At 42.9% G+C, this 17426-nt stretch overlaps 1 protein-coding gene across 6 annotated transcripts in view; it reads right to left on the bottom strand.

Annotated features, from left to right (window-relative positions):
- Window positions 1-17426, bottom strand: part of EZH2 (enhancer of zeste 2 polycomb repressive complex 2 subunit) — a 40327-nt gene that overhangs the window by 18809 nt on the left and 4092 nt on the right. For 2 of the 6 annotated variants that reach the window (XM_029921948.1, XM_029921955.1), the window contains exons 3-8: window positions 9903-10081; window positions 6446-6562; window positions 3020-3140; window positions 2049-2186; window positions 1101-1203; window positions 263-426 (exon numbers count right to left, since the gene is read on the bottom strand). In XM_029921948.1, the coding sequence (XP_029777808.1) occupies window positions 263-426; window positions 1101-1203; window positions 2049-2186; window positions 3020-3140; window positions 6446-6562; window positions 9903-10081 (822 nt within the window). The remainder of the gene's footprint in view (window positions 1-262; window positions 427-1100; window positions 1204-2048; window positions 2187-3019; window positions 3141-6445; window positions 6563-9902; window positions 10082-17426) is intronic. The other 4 variants (XM_029921962.1, XM_029921969.1, XM_029921931.1 and 1 more) reach the window with 2 other exon arrangements.

Here is a 17426-nt window from a genome sequence, read left to right as displayed (position 1 = left end):
CCCGACACTCAGGAGCGAGGTGGGTCCTCATGGGCACACCACGGCCCACACTCCACAGCGGGAGCCGGGCCGGGCGATCCAACCTCAAGACTCCAGAGCAATCCTTGAGCAAAAATCACAAAACACCGACCCTCTGATCCTAGCACAGCTCCCCGTCTTGACCGCCGGGCAAACGATCAATTCCAGTTGTGATCAAGGACCCCACTCCCTGGCGCCGGACCACGGGACCCATGACACACGCCAGGAAGGCGGCCGCACTTACGGTGCAGGAAGCAGTCGTACTTAAAGCAGCGCCTGCAGAAGAGCGTGTGGAAGGAGTGCAGGCTCTGCTCCCTCTGCACGGACTTGGCGTTCGGCCCGTCGATGTTCGGGGTGCACTCCGGGGGAAGCGCGCCCGGGAGCTGCTGCTCCGTCAGTTCCTTGTACCTGCCGGCGACCACGGGAGAGGGAGGTGAGGGCACCCGCAACCCCTTCTCTGAAAACACAGTCTCCGGAAGGCCCCGTGTAGCCTTTGCGATGTCTGGCCATCGTGCCTAAGCCACACGCAAGGAAAGGTCTAATCCAAAACCCTCTTTATTTAGATGAAGGGCCGATTAAGTATTCTGCACAGTATCTCAAGAATCAAGTTCACAGGGCACCTGGACGGCTCAGTCAGTTAAGCGTCCAACTCTTGATCTTGGCTCAGCTCACAATCTTACAGTTGGTGGGTTCGAGCCCCGCCTTGGGCTCCATGCTATGGCACGGAGCCTGCTTGGGATTCTGTCTGTTCTCTCTGCCCCTCCCCAGCTGTGCTCTCTCTCAAAATAAATAAACTTAAAAAAAAAAAAAAGAATCAAGTTCTGGGATGGGATTCAGATCACGAAAAATGTTTCCATATTAATTAAAATAAACATCAACTACAGTGCACAAGTACCCAGAAGAGTCCCCTCGTGCGCGCGCCTGCGTGTGGGACCCACAGCCAAGGCCGCGCAGGACAGCACCTCGTCGCGGCGCCGGGAACGCAGGGAGCGCAGGGGCTCCGGGAGCTCTCGCGCCGATGAACCAAAATGCTGGGCTACAGACCACACGCGGCCAGACTGCCTCAAAAGAGCAAATCTTACTTTTCCTTTAGTTCTTCTGCTGTGCCCTTATCCGGAAACATTGAGGAAATGGCTTCGAAAATTTTATCAGAAGGAAATTTCCGAGGCGGGCGGCTTTCTTTATCTGTATCAGGAAATAAGAAAGGGGAAGAAGATGAAAGAATGCAAGTCTTTCAATCTTTCATTTCCTCCACACAACTGCATCTAACAAAGCTAATTTTCTACGAAAATTATCAACTCTGTGTCTCTTACTTCTGACATGTTACAGGTCTCCACGGAGTGCCGGTAGGCCAGACAAACAAAAAACTTAAAATCAAATATGGAAACTTTTAGGCACACTGGGAGGGAGAAGCCCCGGGTGCTAATCCCAGCTCCGCTACTGACTGGGCGTGTGACCCTGCCTGGTCTGACTCTTCTTTGTAAGATCAAGGAGATGAATTACGTGACCGCTGCCTGTTACAAAAACATTTTGCTTCTTTGAAACTGCAGTTTCCCCCCACGTTCTTCTATGCCGTCTAACAACCAGCCCGGCCGGGGCTCCCCTGCCGTGGACTCTGGAGCCGCTGCTCTCTGTCCGCTAAGCCGTTACTAGTGTAGGGGTTAAAAGCACGGGCGCTCAGGCCACTCGGAGGGGTGGCCGGCCCAGGGTTCTGGGTTCTGTTTCCTTCTCCGAGAGTGTGATCGTAAATAAGTTACTTAACTGCACTAAGCCTGTCTCTTCAACGATAAAATACATGTGATGAGGACAGCCACGGCTGGTGCACACGGAGTGACTGGCACACTGCTTGTACGCAGTCAGTGATCAATATATTAGCACGAGAATGACATGATTACCCAGCAAAATCCCCAAAACAGTATGTTCTTTTGTTAGCCAAAGGAAATAAAGACCCTCAAGTACAGGATGAAACATTACAAATAATCCTCTAAGATGCTGTCAGGGATGCATACAAACCTAATAAAGAGACATACCATCTCTGTTCTCCTCCAGATCTTTCTGTTTTTCTTCTCTTTCATCAGGATCATCTCCATCGTCGTCGTCGTCGTCACTGTACTGACCCAGAGCATTCACCAACTCCACAAAGATTTCATCGTTTATAAACCCACATTCTGAAATTCATCAAGTCAAGTATCAGAAATACAGAGGCGAGTGGTCACGGCGAGTTTACGTGGGCCTTTTCTAATGTGGAAGAAACAGCCAGAGCCTCTTAATCAGCACTGGAGTTAAAATGAGGAGGGAGCCACCTTCAAGACTGGCCTGAGGCAAAGTTAGGAAGAATTTATCTTCAACATCAGTCATTTTCTCTTTACTCATCCCCCAACCGGTCTCCAGTCTCCAGTGCCTGCTACTATAACCTAATTTTCTAGAAAGGAACTGTGGCCTCAGCCTCCTCCCAACGACGCATCTGACCAGCCATCACTGTCCCTAGAAGAGAAGGGCCCATGATGATGTTACACATGCTACCCTCTTGCCAGATGGCGTCCCCTGGGCACGAAACACGGAAGCCGTGGTTGCAGTGACAGAAATGCAGGAACTGCGGCTGCTAATAAGGGGGGGGGGGGCCGGGGGGGGCGGGGAGCGGATCTATCGGAGCATAGGGCCTTCTGGAGCCCAGGTGTCACATAAGCAGAACTCCAGTCCTAATTCTACTGTGAAGCAATCTTAAAATCTACATACACTCAAACTATTCTATTCTATTTACATGTCACTGATATTATAATTCATGATATAACCAACTATGCATCATTTTCAAGTAGCAAAAATGGTTCTTCAATTTAAAAGTAGTGAAAACATTAAAATTTTTAGGCTTGTAAGCCCAGGCCAATCTAGCAATAAACTTACTTACAATATTTTTTAAAATCTTTTTCATACCTATGCTTAAAAATTCAAAATCTGTCAATTCTTTGGCCCCTTTTTCCAAGAGAATAAAGACATGGCTCACCTCTATCCCCATGGACTTTTCCATCGTAATTTTTTATCAGCTCCTCAATGAACGTCCCATCCTGGTCTAGGACCTCGTCCCCCATGTAAGGAATGTTGTGTAAGACCGTTTCATCTTCCACCTACAAATAAAAACATACTTTAAAAGTAGGCTTATCCTATTTTTTAAATCCATGTAAGGGCACCTGGATGGCTCAGCAGGTTACATGTCCTATGACCTCAGCTCAGGTCAAGATCTCACAGTCTGTGGGTTCGAGCCCCATATCGGGCTCCACACTGATGGCCCGGAGCCTGCTTGGGACTCACGTGCTTTCTCTCTCTCCCTCTCTCTGCCCCTCCCCTGCTTGTGCTCATGCTCTCACTCTCAAAGTAAACTTTAAAAATAAAATTAAGAATCGATGTCATGTAAAATACAATTTTTAAAGTAAATGTTTTTACCCAGTTCTCCAGATCAAAACTAATAGACAACAAACTAAAGCTATAAAAAAAATTAAAGACCCTACCACCAATAAGCATTATCTGAGAAAACAAACTGTTGACAGTGGGAAAAACTTCAGAGAAAATACTCTATTTACCTAATCTAACATGTCCTCAATCATTAAAACTGACCATTATTTTATGTACCTCGAGAAAGGAAAAAGTGTTGCATATTATGCTATGTATGACCCATCAATTTCAAGGCATAGCCAGTGTCTTAGAATCGTTGAAACATGGTTTAGCAAAGCCACTTATAAATAACCATACGAAGTAAAACAAGTAAGGATTTCCAAACTTCACTTGATGATCTAGTTATTCAGAGACCTTCAATATAATAAAAATCTAGGGATACAAAATAGAGTATCATAAAAAGTTTATGCCAAAAGGTTTACTCTTATATGTAAAATAAGAACATTCTACAATTTTATAAAATATTTCAATACAGAGATGAACAAGATCTATCAAAATTGATAATGCTAATCAAGATGACAGAGGAATTTCTATGAAGGTTTGGAAGACAATAGGGGGGCGGGGGGCGGAGAACGTGCTAACGTAGCAAGGAATCGTTCCAAGAAAAGTTCAGAGAGCAGGGAGAGCTCCAGAACACCAGGGACTGGAAGCAGACAAGTGGGAGGAAGAGAATTTTCAATAAAGAATAAAAAGACAGTAATTATAAAGACTAGAAGGTTCTAAAGTCCATATTTAAAGAAACTAGGACAGAACTGTCTTAAGAAGGCTTTCAAACAGGGGGATACTGGTTAAAAACAGAAAGTTAGAATGACAGTTCCGATCAACAGAGCGGGCCCACTGAGGGCCGGGAGGGTGTGCCGCAGCCTGGGACCACGACCGACAGGGAAGAGGCACGAGGAAAAGGCCACCAGACACTCGGGACAGTCAAGTAGCAGCAGGCAGGAAAAACAATCCCCAGGTAACAAAATTAGGACAACTGCAAAGTTCAGAAAGACAAAAGAATCCTAGACAAACAGGGAAAGGAGAAATTGAGAAAGTCCACAGGGAACAAAAAATTAAAATTTAGATTTTTATGTACTGATCTATCCATATCCAAACTTACAGATAACTCAAGAGTCCACCCTTCAATCATCCCATTTACACTAGGAGTGTTAGGGGGATTTTTGGATAAAAGCCAAAATTAAGCAACAAATTGCTATTCTGTCTTCCCAACTATATTCCACATAACCTTTGCTCCCCAAAACATATCCCAACCATAGAGGATGCTTAATTTGCCTTGGTCAGTAACCAGCAAAGCCCATATATAATCCTAAATAATTCTGACTGTAAATACTACAGGCTTTTACAATTTCAGTCCATGAATATCTGAAATTTCCCTTCAGCTCTTGCAACAGGAATTTTTTTTAATTTTTTAAATGTTTGTTTATTGTTGAGAGAGAGAGACAGAGTGTGAGCAGGGGAGGGGCAGAGAGAGAGAGAGAGACACACACACACACACACACACACACACACACACACACACACACACACAGAATCTGAAGCAGGCACCAGGCTCCGAGCCGTCAGCACAGAGTCGGATGCAAGGCTCGAACCCATGAACCGAGATCATGACCTGAGCCGAAGTCTGGCATTTGAATGACTGAGCCACCCAGGCATCCCTAGAATTCGTAAACTAAATGTTTTTGCATAGAGCCTTAAACACACAAGTTTAAGCAATCATAGAAAAGTATCTGAAGTTTGTCTTAAGTTACTAAAGCATAGAAACACCTATTTAAAAAAAAATCTAAGGGTGCCTGGCCGGCTCAGTTTTAGAGCATGGGACTCTTGATCTCCGGGTTGTGAGTTCAAGCTCCACTTTGGCTATAGAGCCTACTTTAAAAACAAAAAAATTAGGGGTGCCTAGGTGGCTCAGTAGGTTAAGTGTCCAACTTCAGCTCAAGTCATGATCTCACAGTTGGTGGGTTCCAGCCACGCATGGGGCTCTGTGCTGACAGCTTGAAATCTGGAGCCTGCTCCCTCTCTCTCTGCCCCTCCCCCGCTCACGCTCTGTCTCTCAAAAATAAACGTCAAAAAAAAATTTAACCAAAAAAATTAAAAATCCAGTACACAACTCCTAAAGTAGGCCTATCAAGGACTTGTAGCAACACTTTTCCTTACTACTTGATATAACAAGTAAATAATAAAATTATTTTTTATTTAACAGTGTAAGTCAAGAATTCACACTCGAATTTCTCTTTTGTTCCATCCTCTTTCATCCCACGTCTATAAAGAATTAAATATCAGCATTTCATTACAAAAGCTATTGGGCCAGTGTTCTCTGTGGAAATATGTGTAGGTTTATGTTTTATAAGCCCTGGGAATACTTCATAATGTACATTATCATTTTATAACACGCTGCCTAAAACTGTCCTCCATATAAAATTCCCAATTACCAACGCCTCACCATCAGACTGGAATCAGAGAATACTGACTGACCCTTTCAAGGGGAAGAACTATAACGCTCCTCCTTTTAAACGCTTTTAACCCCAGGTATCATTTCTGCTCAACACTTTTCCTTTGGAGAATATTTTAACTAGAAAAGATTAGAAAAACCGCAACACCATAAAGGCTTACAATATATCTGTCAATTAAAAAAAAAAAAAAACAAAGTATTGGGGCGCCTGGGTGGCTCAGTCGGTTAAGCGTCTGGCTTCAGCTCAGGCCATGATCTCACAGTTCGTGGGTTCGAGCCCCGCGTCAGGCTCTGTGCTGACAGCTCAGAGCCTGGAACCTGCTTCAGATTCTGTGTCTCCCTCTCTCTCGGCCCCTCCCCTGCTCACACTGTCTCTCTCTGTGGCTCAAAAATTAAAATAAAAAAAAAAGTATTATCATTTCAATAACTTTCATTACCTATTGTCATTCTTGATTCACCTCAATAAGAAAATTGTTTTATTTGAAATAAACGATTATCAAATCAGCAGATGATACAAGATTTACATACCATAAAATTCTGCTGTAGGGGAGACCAAGAATACATTATGGGCACTGATGCGACCGCATTCAGAGTCTTTAAGGGGATGATTTGTGTTGGAAAATCCAAGTCACTGGTCACTGAGCACTAGAACAGAAAAAAATAAAATTCACTCATAAGAATAAAAAGACAGCCTTAAGTTATAACCATCATATTCTAAACGGACACTGCCTACTTAAGTCATTTTGAAAAGTAAATTCCTTTACCTAAGACAACAAAGTTCCTATAACCATGAAAGATCCTCTCTCCTTTTTACTCTGTTACTTAGGGTGGAAAAATGCTTCAGATTTTGCAAACTTCCAAAAGCCTCCAAACCTTCCCATACTTACCAACATCGATCAGAATCAAAAACTGTATTTGTTCGCCTCAGGTCAGCTGCTCCTTGCTTTACTATAAATTTCCTAGCTTGATGCCTAGTTTTCCATTTCAACCACGTGGAATAATAATACATACACCACATATGATTCTTAAAAATCTCAATAAGAATATGAAAACTCTTAGGTTCACCTTTCTTATCTTTCTCTTCCCTTTATTAATAAAAAATAAAAACCCCAAGCATCCTTTGCTGATACTACCAGACAGAAAACAAATATGAAGGGTAAGAACAGATCTGAATTTCAACTACCACAAAACAGAGTCCTATCAATTCTGCAAAAGTATAATCTCAAAACTAATAAAAATAATAATAGCTAATATTATTAGGCACTTTGTACGTGCAAGGCACTATTTTAAGCACATTACGTGTCTTATCAATTTTGCCCTCATCACAATACTGTAAGATGGGGACTAATTCTTAGCCCTCATTTTACAGGTGAGCAAAGTCAAGTAAAACTAAGGGAAGTAACCGGTCCAAGGTCATACGTCAATTAGATGGGGCTAGAATAAACCCGGAGAGAAAGTCTGACTCTGGGGCTCTGCTCTTCCCCACTGCGCACGCTGCCACGATATATATACCTATACCGTATCTCTGCAACATTTAAGTGCACAGACTCCCTCAGAATACCGTATTTCATCCAACCTACGATGACATTCCATTACTTTCTGTATCACAACAAAAAATAATGTTGCCAGTTAAACTGTAACATGCTGCTTTCTTCTCACAGCAATCTAAGATGCATTCCAGTGTCAGATGTTAAAATGTTGAAAATTTTGCATCTCTGATTCTATGAAATACGGTAAAAATCTGTGCCCCACTAGCCACAGCACCTTCTATCCTGTCTAGGAATCCAGCTTTTCTTAAGGAGCACCATTACCCAATTATCAGGCTTCCAAGAACCTTCTCAAAAATACCCTTGGACATCTATTTATCATCTACAATCAGTGAAAATAGAGTAAAAAGAAGTAGTAGTAAAACAAAACAGAAAATCATATATATACACACACATAATTATTAAATGTTTTAATTTTTATTTGCGAGGTCTTAAAACTAGCAGGGCTAGATTTGGTGAAACCACAGTGAAATCCCTGGCGCGCAGACCGCACCTGGCCCTCAGCACCTCATCAGGCCAGGGGGACAATGTTGCACGGTGGGTCACAGTCACTGCAGCACAATAGTTCCTTCCTGGTGGAAGTGCAGGTTTAAAGATCAGAGTAGTTAGAAAGAACTGTGACAGCGATTAATCTGTTAATTTGCTTTCCAAATGGGCAAAGATAAAGACTATAATGCTAGAAAGCTCACTGCTCAAGTAAATGAGAAGGTAGGAACAGTTCACTAATACTCCAGAGCCACAGTCTTTCCCTGTTCCTCACTTTGGCCTCTGATACAATTCTTCATCCATCCGTCCAATAATCCCATAATATTAGCAGTTAACATTTATTGAGCACGTACTATGTTGCAGGCACTGTGCTAAGTGCTTTCTATACATCTTAACCACCCCGCGCCTCAGCCTTTAGCATCACCACCTCACAGAGGAGGAGACTGGGGTGCAGAGAAGCGCAGTAACTTGTCTAGGCAAAAAGGTAAGTTACCGAACCAGGCAGGACACCCCGAGCTCCCTGGCTGTGCGAGGCCCCTGCCCTGGAGCAGCTCCTGGGGGAAGGGCCAAGCACCGCTGTGTGCTGGGTGCCACCCGGGAGGGGCACCTCCTCGCCCAGGCCCTTCTCTCAGTCCTGGTACTACCAAGGTGCCTCTCCTCCTCCCACCTAACTGGGGAACCTCGGGGCAAGGAGTGGTTAGAATTACTGCATCAAGTATGATACACGGTCTAGTGATTTTAAGTGCAAAGTAACTAACTTCTTACCAAAAAAAATTAGAGTTTTGAGGTTCTGTTTTACACTTGGGGGAAGTAAGTTAACACTGCGACTTTTAACTCTAAGATCAGCCTCCTTTAAGGTGAGGGAGAGCATGCTGCCTCTCCAACTCTCATTTATCCACCTTAGCGTCTGAACCCAAGGTCATACTTAAGGTCAGACAGCTGGATATTCAACTCCACTGCTAGACAGGAGGGCCGCTGGCTTTGCCTCATCTCTTTGCTCTAAGAATGGAGAAAATGCTCTGAATCTACTGGATGAGGTCCGCTGACTCCTCCCCCTGAACAGAAAGGACTTCAAGAAGCACAAAAGATAGCAAAGGCTGTAGCAGGAAGTACTACCTCCGACCCCACGCCGCTGTCATGCCGTGACCCGTCACCTCAATCCTGAGCCCTACAGTCACCGAGGGACCAGAAATAAGCTCTCTGGGAGCCAAGGCAGCTGAGACAGTGTGGTTTTACCTCTGTCTCACAGCGATACTCAGCACAGTGTCTCAAAAAAGAGTAGGCACTCAAAAAATGTTTCTGAATGAACAGACTGCATTTGCTCATGTTGCCTTAGGAAGACCCGCTCCAATTTCTCTTTAAAGCTGAGAGAGCACCTACTTAGAAACCTGAAGGCCTATCCCCACACCTCATGACTAGGTAGTATCTCTAGAAACCGATCCCATGCCTTAACTATTAACCTTAACTAATAACCATATTCCTTTCATTTATGAAATAATATTCAAATGCAAAAGCATTTGTTGGTAAAACAAGTTTGGGAATTCTTATTTATTGACTTAACAGAAAAATTACTCAAAAAATTCCAGTTACTTACCAGTAACTTTTTTTCTTTGAAAATGTATCATCCTTGATAGTTTATATAATTAAGTCTCCTATCACTCAGAATACTGAAAAGGATTTTGACCTCACGGGTCTCCAAAGCATTTTACCTGATCACAGTCACGTGTCCTGGACTCAGGAACTCACTAGGAGACCTACACATCAACATATAAAATTCTCCAATTCTAGTTCCTACTTAAGAGTCACACGAGGAAGTTACTGTAGATGATTCATCATCAATAGTAAATAAAGAAGGAAAAAAAACTATATTGGTTTATCAAGGATGCTACATTTTCAGAGAAACACAGCTTACTGGTAAGTAACTGGGTTCCTCTGAGGATGGATAGACTTACATCAACCAGCTGGTACAATAGGCGACTGTGTGGCTGGACCACTGGGAGCTGGAGAGGGAAGTCAAGCCAAAAATAGTAGTTGTAGGAGGACACAACCAAACTGAGACTCTTGGCAGAAGGCTGGTTCCAAGTAAAAACTGTGTTATGGAAAATCGTAGAGGGAAGAGCAGGTGAATGGCCTGCAGGGAAGGGAAAGAAATTAACACACCCTACTATGTGCCGAGCACTGTGCTAGAGACTTTACCAAAGTTAACTTCTTTAAAATTCACCACTACCCTATGAGGTAGGTATGACTCCCCATTTCACAGTGGGACATCCCAAAGGAAAACTGCCATGGCCATTTGGTCTCTGAACAATCTTTAACATCAGAAAGGTTAAGTCCAACTTCCAGATAGTAGGGGGTAAAAAAATAATCAGTTAGCCAAGTTAAAAATATTCTTGGATACTGGTTGGTCCACTTAATTCATGCCAGAGACACAATGAACGGTTGATATTGTCTAATATCCTTCAGCCTTTCCAAGTAAGAACAATAAGGAACCGTCTCACGTCTAAGGGGTAGGAAAGAAAGGGTCAACTGCCACCCAAACTAGAGAAAAGCTGAGGACAATTTCTGAAACTGTCTCTATTCTTCGAAATCACAGCAGAGAAAAGATAACACACCCAAATTTTAAATTAGCCAGCCCTCTGGTGAAAATGATAGTGTACATAATTTAATTTCAGACTGTTTTTATGCAAAGGAAGTCCTAAAGAAAAACACTGGAATGAGACAAACACCAAGTTTGGGTCAAGAGAAGCTAGAGAGAAGAGAGTCCCTCCACAGGGCTCGGAGCGGAGAAGGGGAGTCCAAGGAGTCCAAGGGACGAGAGGCTCCAGCAGGACAGGGTCAGAGTGAACAACCGGGAAGCAAACTTCCTGGTCAGATCCTGATACGGACGAACTCAGGACAAGGAGCTGACCGAGGGTGTGGAGCTGAAGAATCAAAGAGGGGTTCCCGGCAGGTAGGACAGGGTTTCCACTGTTCAGTACGTGACAGAGCCTCTCCCTGCAGGGCTCCTGCTTGCGTGCAGTCGCGCGTCACAGAAAGATCTCTTTCTCTGAGGGCCGGTTCCCATGCTTCTTAGGAATTACACACACACAGAGATGCATGTAACAGAACACAGAACATTTGGAATGCAATTTCAGGAAATTTTGACTCTTGAAACTCTCTCTTGCATCCTAATTTCAAAAGCCTGATCCTAAATGAAAGAAAGCAACCATAAAAATATCCAGATCATTAATCCTATTAAAACCCAATACACAGGGAAAACCCAATGCGGTCTGGGGCCAGAAGGGAGCTCTATTAAGTCATTCCACATAATCTGCAGTTTTGCTACAAACTCCAGTTTTGCTAAAATAACTGGGAATCAGAAACAGAACAAGTCAATATGTAAGTTTTGGTAAAACTAGAGAACACACAAACGGCACCGAAGCAGGTAACTGGAGACATGCAAACTCAAATACCCAACTCCAGAACGTCCTATGAGCAAGAAATATGATCGGTTGGCACTGGAAAAAAAAACAAACAAGCAACAACTAAGAAATGGAGGACAGAGCTTTACTTAAGTCCCTGGTTTCCACGAGCCGAGGCGGCACGCCTATTCTGAAGCCTTGCTTCCAGGGGTGGCTGTGGGGCTGAGCCAGACAGGGCAGCAGACGCCCGAGGTCCGGAAGGGACACCAGACCGGCACCCGGCCATGGTCTCTGAGGAGAGGCACCAAGTCCTGGCTCAGATGGTAGGTCTGCTCTGGGGACCACCACTCAGGTAGGCCGATTCGGCTGATCTGTGCAGAAAAGATGTGTAAGTGCTCCTCTACTATTCACGGACTACTCAGTAAGTAGTGTTGAAAACGACTAGAAAGCTAGAGAAAAATATTAAAATCCAAATCCCCCACTCACTTCTTATACCAAAGTAAATTCCTAATAGGTTAAATATTAAAATACACAGGTGAGGGGCACATGGCTGGCTCAGCTCAGTTGATGGACCATGTGACCCTTGAACTTGGGGTTGTGAGTTCTAGCCCGATTTTGGGAATAGAGATTGCTTAAAAATAAAATCTTGAGGGGTGCCTGGGTGGCTCAGGTGGTTGAGTGTCCAACTCTTGATTTCAGCTCCGGTCATGATCGCATGTGAGATTGAGCCCAGCGTTGGGCTCTACACTGACATCACAGAGCCTGCTTGGGACTCTCTCTCCTTCTCTCTCTGCCCCTCCCCAACACACATGCACCCACACTCTCTCTCTCGACAATAAATAAATTTTTAAAAATAAAAATACAACACAATGCTTTAGGGACACTTGGGTGGCTCAGTCAGTCAAGCCTCTGACTTCGGCTCAGGCCATGATCTCACAGTTTGTGAGTTCAAGCCTGGCGTCTAGCTCCATTTTGACAGTAGAGAGCCTGCTTGCAATGGTCACTCTCCCTTCTCTCTTTCCACCCCTTCCCCGTGTGCCCTCTCTCTCTCTCAAAATGAATAAGTAAACTTAAAAAAATCTTTAAAAAATAAATAAAAATAAAATATAAACATGAAAACTAAAAGGAAAGATAGAGGTAATTTAGAATCTTGACTTTCTGAGCCCTTAGAAACAGAAACCAAAAGAACTTCTGATCTGACAATGTAAACATTTAAAACTCTATAAACCAGTGTTTGCCTAACAGTATGAATACAGATTTTCTTCTCTCCCTACAAGGTACATCCCACCATTTTGAAATTGAAATATGCCCAGTCATCTTTTAAAATATAGGACAGTCTTGGTTGGGGTGCCTGGGTGGCTCAGTTGGTTGAGCATCTTTTTTTTTTTTAACATTTATTTTTGAGAGAGACAGAGTGTGAGCAGGGGAGAGGTAGAGAGAGAGGGAGACACAGAATCTGAAGCAGACTCCAGCCTCTGAGTTGTCCGCACAGAGCCCAATGCAGGGCTCGAAATCACAAACCACGAGATCATGACCTGAACTAAAATCAGATGCTTAACCAACTGACCACCCAGGCACCCAGAGCATCTGATTCTTGATTTCAGCTAAGATCATGATCCTGGAGTCATAGGATTGAGCCCTGAGTTGGGCTCTGCACTGGGCACAGAACCTCCTTGGGATCCTCTCTCTCTCCCTCTGCCCCCTCCCCCCTCACGCTCTCCCTGTCTAAAAAGGGGGCACCTGGGTGGCCCAGTCAGTCAAGTGTACAACTCTAGATTTTGGCTCAGGTCATTATCTCGTGGTTGATGAGTTCAAACCCCACATCAGGCTCTCTGCTGTCAGTGCAGGACCTGCTTCAGATCCTCTGTCCCCCTCTCTCTATGCCCCTCCCCTGCTTACACATTCTCTCTCTCCCCCTCTCAAAAATAAACACTTTTAAAAACTTTTTTAAATAAAAAAATAATTAAAACTTTCATAAACCAAAATATACCAGAAATAACATCAAAATAGGAAGAAGGGGGAGTGGGAATCTGCAAAACATGATAAATAACTGAATATTTAACGATACAAAAAGTCCTTAAAAATCATAAGAAACAATCCAACCTAATTTTAACAGATCCAACACCCTAGCAGTCACTTCAGAGAAGAAATATAAACAAACACCAGAAACTTAGAGAGTAAAGAAAAGCAAACAAACCATAGTAGCATCTTACCTATCACACTGACGAACATCCAGAAGACTGGTATTATGCATTGAGAACAGAGAGGAACAGACACTACCATAAACAGCTGGTAAGGTGTAGATGGAAAATCTTTTGGGGGAGCAATGTGGTAATACCTATAAAAATTTAAATATGCAGGACGCTTGGGTGGCTTCCCCGGTTGAGTGTCCGACTCTTGGTTTCAGCTCAGGTCATGATCCCAGGGTGTGGGACTGAGCCCCGCTCTGGGCTCTGCGCTGAGGGTGGAGCCTCCTTGAGGGTGTCCCTCCCCCTCCCTCTGCCCCTCTCCCTACCCTGCACTCTCTCTAAAATAAAATTTCAAAAACAAATTTAACATGCATATCCTCTTGACCGAGTAATTCTATTTCTAGGAACTGCTACAAAATTACTCAAAGATATAAAGATGTACAATGAAGGGTACTCACTAAAATACTAATTGCAAAAATAAAAAATAAATCTTTATCAATTAAGAATAGGGCAGGGATCCTGGGTGGCTCAGTCATTTGAGCCCCAAGTCAGGCTCTCGCTGAGCCTGAAACCTCCTTAGGATTCTCTTTCTCCCTCTCTCTGTCCCTCCCAGCTCCCACTCTCGCTCTTGGCAAGGGCAGGGCAAGGGCAGGGCAAGGGCAGGGCAAGGGCAGGGCAAGGGCAGGGCAGAGCAGAGCAGAGCAGAGCAGAGAAGAGAAGGAGAGAAAAGGGAAATAAATGATGGTATAGTCATAGTTATCAAACCCTGCATTCTTAGAGAATGAGGATCTGGACAGAGGAGGTAAAGTGACAGCCAAAATATGGGGGTTGGGAAGATGGGCAGAGTGAGTGAGGGGAGTGAGAGATGCAGGCTTTCAGTTACAGAGAGTAAGTCACAGGAATAAAAGGCACAACACAGAGAATACCATCAATGGCACTGACAACAATACACGGTGACAGACAGGGACCACACTTGTAGTGAGCACAGCATGAGGTAGAATCACTAGGTTGTACACCTGAAACTAATGTAACATTATGTGTCAACTATACTTTAAAAAAAAATTTTTTTTGTTTAAGTGATGGCCCAAATTGGCAGGCACATTTTATGTGGCCAAAATCTTTTATTTTTTAAGCAAGCTCCATGCCCAACGTGGAGCTTGAACTCAGGACCCTGATATTATGAATCTTGGTTTGAACTGAGCCAGCCAGGCATCCCTGGCCAGTAACTACTTAAAATAAATAATAGTATATTATTTACATATGATCGTTATTTGTATAAGACTTATATAAGTATTTGTAGAATGACAATATATATATTATCCTTATGTTTAGTTATCATATATCAAAAGAGAAAGATTAAAAACCACAGGAATTGTACTATAGAAACTTTTGCCTTCTGTTTTATATATTTCAGTGTTATCTGAGTTTTCAAGAGTCATTCTCATATGGCCATTTGTAGGAAAGTGGATGCACCTTGAGGGTGTCATGCTGAGCGAAGTAAGCCAGGCAGAGAAGGACAGAAACCATATGTTTGCACTCATAGGTGTAGCAGGAAAACAGGAGAGACCTAATGGAGAACCAGGGGGAGCGGAGGAGGGAGAGAGAGTTGGGGAGAGAGAGGGATGCAAAACTTGAGAGACTATTGAATGCTGAGAATGAACTGAGGGTTGGGGGGGAAGGGGGAGGGGGGAAGACAGGTGGTGGTGATGGTGGAGGGCACTTGAGGGGAAGAGCACTGGGTGTTGTATGGAAACCAATTTGACAATAAACTATTATGGGGTGGGGAGTCATTCTGCAATGGCCTGTTACTTGAAGAGAATAATGAAAAAAGTTTCATTTACCCAACAGATACTCACACGACCTGGTATCAAGCTGCCTCAGTCAATTTAAGGTAGCTGAGAACTATGCCCACCCTCCCAAAACGGGACTCGAGTAATATCCTTGTATAAGATCTATTAAGGGAAGATAAAGCAGAATCCTAAGTAGTGAATTTAAGTCAGTCCATGTTATCCTAGAAGTTCAAGGTCTAATAAAATCTTACTTCTTCAGAGCAATAAACAATTTAACAATGCAAGCGAGACAAGCATTTCTTCCAACTCAATTGTTTTTTTAAATGGCTGTCAAGGGGTGCCTGGGGGGCTCAATCAGTTAAGACTCCAACATCAGCTCAGGTCATGATCTCACGGTTCGTGGGTTCGAGCCCCACGTCGAGCTCTGTGCTGACAGCTCGGAGCCTGGAGCCTGCTTCCGGTTCTGTCTCTCCCTGTCTCTCTGTGCCTCTCCCTCTCATGCTCGGTCTCTGTCCCAAAAATAAATAAAACATTAAAAACTAAAATAAAATAAAATAATATAGCTGTTAAAATTTGGTCTTGCCTTTTGGAAAAAGAACTGATCTTTGTAGATCAATTATTTTTGACCTTGACCTTTGTAGTCAATTAAACAGGTGACAATGTATGTAAAACACCAACTATATACAAAATGTTGTAGCAGAAAGCCAGCAAATTAAGAGCGACTTCTGCTAGTTTATTTATTGCACAAAATAAACATTTGACATTTTTGAAAAATTCACTTTTCAAATATAAGATAGAATATCTTAAATTTAAAAAAATAAACTCATACATCAAGTGTATGATATATATTAATATAGGATATTGATATAGAAACTCAGGCACGTTAAGTGACCTTTTATTAACTGTCCTTTTGGAAAAGCATAAAACCCATTAGTTTCCTTCCAAAAAAAAAATTAAAGGAAAGCCTGCTGTACGTCATTTAAGAAATGCTCTATTTCAGCCTAAAGAAAGCCAAAAAGGAAGCCAAGGCTGAAGTGACTTGAAAAGTTAATACGGTGGGAAGGACTGTCAGAGCTAAGTAAGACGGGACTGCGCTCTCCAAATAAATTACCACCAAAACGGTTAAGAGGGGCAGAGAGCAACACAAAGCAACTTAGAAACCAGTTCCTTGAGGTACCAAGAAAGGATGGCTGCCTTCAGACTGACAGCCCTCCATTCATTTCTTAAGACATGAGAAAAAAGTCCCAGCCCCCTGCCATATTTGCTCAAATGGCTCATGAGAATCTAGACCCACTAGTTCCACAATCTCAAAATGTACAAAGGAAAGAAAGCACGTTACTATATTCAAAGCTGACAGTGTATCTAAGAGCACTAAATGATGTACTAGGCACACTAGCATATCTTTGTAATAGTAACTAAATTTCTATTTACCATTAACAAAGGCAAGTGCACTATGAGTCAATAAATAATGCAATCAAGTGTTTACATGTAAATGAGACAATATTTTTGTCTCCTTCAATAAAAATATCAAGTCCAAACTGCAAACATACAAGAGAACTTACACCATTATTTTGATAAAAGCCTCTCCTCCTCAAAAATAATTTGCAAATATTAAATGTTACATGATGAACTCATAATCACTTCAAATACCACTAGGAAGATCCAACCTGTATGTGTTAAAATTTTTTTAACTCTCAGGGCATCTGGTTGCCTCAGGTGGTTGAGCGTCCGACTTTAGATCAAGTCATGATCTTGCAGTTCATGAGTTCAAGCCCCATATCTGCTCACTGCTGTCAGCACAGAGACCGCTTCAGATCCTCTGTCCCCCTCTCTCTGCCCCTCCCTTACTTGTTCTCTCTCAGAAACAAAAAAAAAAAAAACACTTAAAAAAATTTTATCTTCATAAATATGAGGACTATGTTGTTTTTCTAATGACGCTGCTTGCGTGTCAGACACCCTAGAGAAGCCCCGCATGTAAACAGACATGAAAAGTTCTCACGGTTTTCATTAGTAAACACGACACAAAATTCTTATCAGAACACTAAATTCTCCTGAGGATCTGGAATCCACATTGGTGGGCTAGTCTTAAATACTAA

The sequence above is a fragment of the Suricata suricatta genome, chromosome 2 (genome assembly GCF_006229205.1).
Source record: "Suricata suricatta isolate VVHF042 chromosome 2, meerkat_22Aug2017_6uvM2_HiC, whole genome shotgun sequence".
Classification (NCBI taxonomy): Eukaryota; Metazoa; Chordata; class Mammalia; order Carnivora; family Herpestidae; genus Suricata; species Suricata suricatta.
Note: the sequence above shows the minus strand (reverse complement) of the source record. Positions and strands in the feature narration are given on the sequence as shown.